At 39.4% G+C, this 7,374-nt stretch overlaps 1 protein-coding gene across 1 annotated transcript; it reads right to left on the reverse strand.

Moving 5' to 3' along the window:
- Positions 1–3,269: 3,269 nt before the first annotated feature.
- snrpd2 (small nuclear ribonucleoprotein D2 polypeptide) lies at positions 3,270–6,986 on the reverse strand. The gene is made up of 3 exons (XM_008425921.2): positions 6,861–6,986; positions 4,435–4,614; positions 3,270–3,653 (listed from the first exon to the last, which is right to left on the reverse strand). Coding segments are annotated over exons 1-3 (357 nt in total). The 5' UTR covers positions 6,863–6,986; the 3' UTR covers positions 3,270–3,478.
- Positions 6,987–7,374: the final 388 nt, after the last annotated feature.

Raw genomic sequence — 7,374 nt, forward strand, 5'->3', positions numbered from 1 at the left:
CCTCCTTCTCCCCCCCGACCCCTCCACCTGGTCCGGCGGCCCCGACACCCGGACCATGGCTCTGCTTGAAAACAAACTGTGACGGCTGCTCCGGTTACAGGAGCCCGATCGATGCACTGCCGGGTGTCGCGTTGCTCGAAGGGGATGAGTATCGCTGCATGGCCGATCGCTATCATAATCACACTTCCCCTCCGTTATCGCTTACCTACTGAATAAAACATCTGCCTTCCTGCCTGTGGATCACCCACCACCCCAAAATCTGGAGGGATGGCGGCTTCTTCTTTGAGTGTCTTTGAGATGAGTGAGGTAACTTGAGGAAAGTGGACAATGATACCCAACAAATTAGGTCCCCAAAGTTGTTTTCATCACCGGCATCTCCAAATAGACCCGACCGGCTTTCGACAGGGTTTGTCTCAGGATGCTGAAGCGTCACGTTTCATTGTTGAGATGTGTCATTTGACCCAAAACAACCTTTAGATGTCCAGTTTTTGATAAAGTCACTCAAAAAGGCGCCTCTCATCGGATGAGCTCAGCCAACATTTGGATCGCACGCATAAAGCAGTGACCAATTTAAATAAAAAGGATTTTAAACACAACTCTGTCATTGTTTATATTTTTCTGAAGACTTGTTCCCTTTGTTTTTAAGTTTTCTGATTGTTTTCTTTCTCTGACTCTAAATTCTGTCAGGTTCTTCCTCCTTCCTTAGGGTTTAATTTTTCTTTTCCTTTTCATATTCCTGAAAATTAATGTAGATAATTTTATCATGTTTATGCTTCCTGTCAGTCCATATGCACCCTTTACATTGATCTTGTTTCCATGTGTCAGCATTTTCTCTTACAGATGTCCTCTGTTTTGGTCACAGTTTTGATGATGGTTTTATTTCTTAAGTGAAAAAAATCTCTGCAAATCATTGTGGTGTGTGAAAAGGTATTTTCCTGTTTTATTAAAGGATTTATTATGTGGGGCTGGTGCATGTCTTCAGCAGTCACTGGGTGAGAGACAGGGGACATCCTGCAGAGGTCACCAGTCCAAGGCACGGCAACACGGAGACAAACATAAAAAAAAACATACACACACTCCTAAGGAAAATGCAGAGAGGCCAATTTACATATTTCTTTCGAAGGAAGCCAAACTACCAGGAGAGAACATACATACAACATGCAGCAAGATCCCAGACTGGGATTTCATCTCAGCATCTTCTTACTGTGAGGTAACAGTGCTAACATCTCCGCCAGTATAAAGGCCATCTTTTGCAGTAATTAATGTTTTCAGAAGGCTGAGTTTTGTTTCAGTGGCCACAAACTGGCCTGATTACTATTTGGGCTGTAGAACCGAGAAACCACTTGCACAGAAACTTTCTGACAACGTGAAGAAGGCCAAGCAATCTCTAAACATGACATCACATCACGCATCAGCATCCCCTAACATCTGGTGTTAAACTAAAACTTTACAGAAAAGAAGCACAGCAGCACATCTATCTCTGAAGAGGTAACAGAAAAAGTTATGGAGTGGCCTATTTAAAGTTTCACTAGTCACTCCTTTGACCACTGGACTAATGTGGGCACTGCTCAGGTCCAGTTAATGCTTTGACCCTCTCCATTTCAAGAACAAGGATATAAATGACTGAAATGAGCTTCTTCCAGAAGTTAAAGAGCTCCATCATCAGGAAAAGCTGTTGTTTCTCCTAATTGGATTGAGATGATTTGACTGTCGGATGGGAATGTCTTCTCTACTTCTCTGTTTGCAGGTTTCCTAGACCCAATGCAGGAGAGCCCTCACTAGACCCAAAATCTACTTTAAGAACTGCATATGAGCTAGAGACTCTGGAGAAAAAGATGTCTGGTTTTCCCTCCTGGACTTGCTGCCACCTAATCTTGAATAATTGGAAGATGATGGATGGATGGTCTATTTTAAGACTTATTTTAAGCTAATGTTTTGTGTGATCTAAAACCAGTCGCACAGTATCAGATGTTCTGACATTCTCGTGGTTTGCCTTCATTAAGTCTACATTCCAACGACACATCTCTAAGGCAAATAGGCTTGGATCTCTCTTTTTAGCTGACTCAATGTTAAATGTGGAATGACAAATTTAATTCTAAAAGTACTCAGATTTTTCTAGCAGGACACTTAAAAAAAAGCAACTATATTTCCCCCCAAAATACTAAGTCCCAAAATGTTAAGCATTTTTTTTCAGGATGCAAATCATTTTGTTCCATTTTTGTATAATATACGGCATTAAAACAATTAATCCAGCATTAGTTCTCCAGTGCTATGAGTACATTTGTTGATCGTAAATAATATCCTTTTTGTGGCTTCCACAATACTTGCGAAAAATCCACATTACAGTCTCGTATTTACCAGCTTTCCTTGGGCAGCATATGCAACAACTTGTTTCCCAGCTCATGCTACATGATCTCCTAAAATGCCAAAGACTTGCCGTGAGCATAACTTCAACAGACAGTCATGTGGGTTCAATGCGTTTGAATCTAGTGCTCAGACTGGCTCTACTGATGCAGTCCTCCCTCTGGCAGGCCTCACCTGGATGCTGTAAATCAGCTAGGATATGTTGCTCACACACAAACACTCTACAGGTGCTAACCTCATGGGCACCCCGGTAATGTACGGGTCAAAGATCTGCAAAAAGCTGAAAAAACTTAAAGAGTAATCATGTAATTGTTAGTAGAAGAATACACTGATTGTGGACACATATAGGTAATAAATAAAAGGCCTCCAGATAAAACAGGGCCAACACAAAGACCAATTCAGCAATCAATGCTCAAAAGGTTTAAAATACACAAGCGCTTCATTTATTTACACTCAACCACTGAATCTGAGAGCACCAAAGCGTGGAGGTTAGACGCCAACTGCCAAAGGAGTAAAGCGACACTAGCTGTTGAGCTATTAGGCCAATTAACAAAGTGGTCAGAAGGGGCCGGGGTGGCAGAGGAACCGCCTGAAACGGAGAGATGAGGGTGTGAAGTGACAGTCAGCACATCTGGTCTCATCAATAATGCAGTGGGTCTTTAAACGGCAGTTTGTCGCATGTTGAGCGCTGCAGACTGAAATCAAGCCTGACACCCAAGATGTTGTCAGGGGAGAGTGGAAGAGAGGAAGAAAAGAGGGAGAAGGAGGGTAAGAACCCTGGAGGGGAAAAAAATAACTTTTCGCTATTGTTTTAATGCATTCGTGTGACGTTATGAACTCTTAACTTAAATAAACCCATATTGATGGAGAAAGAAGAGTCAACTAAAAAGATAAACACCAACAACTTCAGAATTTATCTATCATTTTTATTATCAAAATGAAAAAAAACAAAACAAATCGAAATAATCAGCACATCCTGCACCTAACCTCTTGAGACACTGTTGTCAACAGTTTTTCTGTCTCAACAGTGTCCACCATATCCAACATGAAAAAGGAAAAACAAAAAAGGTGAAAATATATCAAAACCTTCCTACAGGTGGAACCCTTTAAAAGTTCATTTTCCTGTGATGAGAGGATTTCTCAGGACAACAATCACAGAGTCTCCTCTGAGGAACATTTTAGAAATGTAGCGGTCCTTATTGACGGGCTTTGACTTCTTCTTTCCCTTCCCGCTTTTGGGAACCTCCGTCCACATCTCCTTCACGTTCTCCAGCACCATGTTACAATGCCTAAAGCGACAGAGTAGACGCAGAGTGTAAAGACCTCCTCTTCAAAAATTAAGCAGGATAAAAAAAAAACATTTTCTTTTGCACTGCCGGACCACAAATTTACCTAAACTCCAGAAATGTATGTGAGGGTTTCAGAAGGTTATGGTGCTAACCTAAAAAGTTCAATTCATAAAATCCCTACAGTTTAAAGCCTCTTTGCTGAGAGGGCAGAGAAAGTAACAATCTCTCATGTTTTCTTCAGCTAAATAGCATGCTGCCCTTCCCCCATCTGTTGCTGCACAATACTGATCAAATGGCAAAAGAAGGCTCCTACACCTTCCCATTACTTACACGTAATACCAATAGCCATGAAAAAGAGCTATGGTGTAAAATTAAAGACACACCACCCATGTGCTAAAGCAACTGTAATGTAGGAAAAGCATGTTATTAGCACATTGAAGTTCCCACAGAAGCAGCTAGCCTCATTAATATACATGCGCCTATATCAAATTTGTACTCTTCAAAAAAAGATGAACAAGAAAAATATATATGCTGTACATTAAGCACTTCTAAAAAAAACTATAGATTAAATCATGTTCCATAATCTTGTTCAAACGAAGTCTTCAACAGTCATTTACTGGCAGCTTTTCCTCCTTTTATAAATTGGTTTTATGTTTACAAGATTTTTCTTCACGCTCCAACACCTTTATCCCTAGACTTCTGCAGTTCTTGCGCAATCCTTAAACATTTTTAAGCAGGCACAGTTTGTACCCTGGGGCCTGTTTTGTGAGTCACTGGGTACCTGTCAAAGGCTTTGACTCTTCCAAGCAGTTTCTTGTTGTTGCGACAGTTGATGAGGACCTGAGTGTTGTTCTTCACCGACTGGGTGAGCACCGACAGCGGCCCGGTGTTGAACTCTTCCTCCTCACGTTTTTGGAGCTCCTCGGGGGTCATCTCCGATTTGGGCTTTGTTAACAGACTCCTGCAAAGGACAGCACACAGTAGTAGCTATTTCAGACCAACTCGGAAAACTTCAACAAATGACCAAGGTCATGTGGTTGCAGGACATACGTTTGACATTTTGTGTGAAATCGTATGCCCTGTGTGTCTTGTGGACACACCGAGCAGAGTTTTTGTGAAACCCTCCTGCTGCAGTGCGCGTCATGGGGTTTTGTCATAGGTGTGGCTTACAACAGTATAGTAAACACAGCAGTCAGGGCAGAGAGCATCACCCATTATAAGAAGTTCACAAAGTCGGAGGTGGAGGAAATAATAACTGATGAGTTGAAATATTTAATTTTATTTTCTATGTTGGCGGAAAACAACAGAAAAAGAACAGAATGCGTCAGTGGGACGTCCGCCCGCTGCATCGGACCAGAATCAAGCTGGGGAAGTTCAGTGTTTTGATCCAACAGTACATACTTCCTCAAGGCCTCAGAGAATTGCTCCTCGAAACTATCCACCAAAATCCCTAGCTTAAAAAGAGGCTACTGAGAAGTTGAGTAGTTCTATGTAAACACACCCATGACCAATCAAAAGGTAGTTTGGCATGCAGAGGGCCCCAAAAAGTTCATCAGGGTGTTGTGACAAGAAGTGGACGACATGAAGCTGAAAACAAAATTACACGATTTTCAGTTATGTAACTGCAACAACCAGAACTGATTTCGGCACTTCGCCCCGACCATGCTGGGCCCTTTGGCCCTATGATTTTAAAATGCTTTTATTCTCTTAGTTTTGGATCTAGAACCATCATGAACCACCGATACGCTGTCATTTACATAGATCACTAAAGGGCTGGACAATATCAAGGACAAAAAAAAATCCACATTTTCCTCTGTTTGCCAATGCAATGCTTCCACCTCTGCAACTTTTAGCATTCTGGGAACTATTCTCTGTGTCAGGTTTTGGTATCTGCTGCTGACGTGAAACTCTATCCAAAAGGACAAATAAATAAGTATTAAGTGTTATTTTAAAATTTCTCACCACTTACAATATTCAGAATATAACACAGAACAAATATTCCTAACAGTTCTCTATAGTACCAGTCTTGCAAAATCTGATATTGTGATGATATATTTATGAAAAGTTGCCCAGTCTTAGTTTACTACTCTTTATTCTTTTAATTACAATTCTTAAGAGTCTGTATTAAAACTCCCCATCTAATTATTCCAACTTATTTTAATTTAGTTTTATGTTCTCAGTTAATTTCTGTTTTAAACATTGTAAATTATGTCATTTGCAACTGTGATCAAATACTTCCTAATCAAGTACCTATTTAATGTCTTCAGTTGAAAGTTTGGTTCATCTAGGTAAACTGCCAAGAACATCTGCAAGTTAGAGTTGTAAATACTGCAGTGGTGATATCAGCAGCAATATTTGCCCATTTTCTTCTTTCCTCTCTTTCTCATCTGTGCTTCCATCACTATGTTACCATTTGCATTTTGGGCAATGTCATTTGGGTCCAGTGTGAGGATCTGACTTGATACAAGTAAACATGCTTAATTACAGTATTTAACACTTTGAAATAGAATATAATCCCTTTTTGGCACAACGCTCTCAGATTAAAACAATTTCAAATGAGCTGTAGTAAACATGACTGACTGGCTATTACGAGAGAATTACCTAATACTTCATTATCACCGTTTTTTTTGTACCTTTCACTGTAAAAGAAAAATAGTTTATATTATTTGGGATTACAACATTTCACGTGTTTTAATGTTAACGGGGAAAAAATTACATTATTCCAGAATATAGGTTTTATAAATGGCTATTAAAAAAAAATCTCTTAATGTTCAAAGTACACATGTTTTATTTCTGACGGAATTACATTTTTTAGGTTGCTTTTCTGTGTAAAGTAGTTTGTTCTACAAAATGAGCATGAATTCTCTGTGCCTTTCTAGCATTAACTGAGCTTGCTACCGGTTGACTGAACAGAGATGTATCGTTCCAGTTAGATACATTTGCTCTGTACTTTAATCTGAGCAAAAGATAATGAAATGAAATCCATTTTCCAATATCAAACATTTTTATTTACAGTTATAGTTAGGTAGATAAGACCTAGCTCACCCAACAACACAACCAGCATTTAGTCGAGCTAACTAGCCTCTCTGCTGAAAAGGCTAACTTCATTAGCATTAGCCTAACTGCAAGAAGTTACTACTCATAGCAAAAGCTCTTGGAAAAACAATAGCATTTTACTAAAGACGACTTGCTATAAATTATACTTACATTATTGAAAGACTATAGAGTCAGTCTCTAATTAATACAGCGCTAATCTCCACCGGTAGCTTCGTAACGACAACGATACAGCCTGACTCGCGTGTTCGAAGTCACTTCCGGGTTACTTGATACGCGCTTGAAGCTGTTGGTATAACTACCGGGTTGCACCAGATCGCCTTTCATTCAAGAGCACACGACTCTTTTTTTTTTTTTAGACTTTATTTGGTGTACTGAGTCCCGACAAATGTTTTTAAATTTTTCAGTAATTATGTGGATGCTCTTTTTATACACTTGGGCTTTTTGAGTTATTAGACAACAGGTGTTGCTTTTTTACACATCAATCGCATTTAAGATGAAACTAAATTGTTTTTCGACTGTAAAGTCTTAAATGTACCTTACTATACTGCTACAACTACTAGTACTACAAATGACATTTTTTTTCATTGAAAATTATAACAGTGACTTAATTTATTGTAATTTATTCATTAATAAAAATCAGCCTTGAATTTGAGTAGATTTGTTT

The sequence above is a fragment of the Poecilia reticulata genome, linkage group LG13 (genome assembly GCF_000633615.1).
Source record: "Poecilia reticulata strain Guanapo linkage group LG13, Guppy_female_1.0+MT, whole genome shotgun sequence".
Classification (NCBI taxonomy): domain Eukaryota; kingdom Metazoa; phylum Chordata; class Actinopteri; order Cyprinodontiformes; family Poeciliidae; genus Poecilia; species Poecilia reticulata.

Bases quoted from the DNA above. Each gene is read 5' to 3' on its own strand.
- snrpd2 (XM_008425921.2), bottom strand. The intron at 3,654-4,434 runs GTACCCAGTGAC...CTGTCGCTTTAG, and splicing joins AGAGTCAAAGCCTTTGACAG to GCATTGTAACATGGTGCTGG.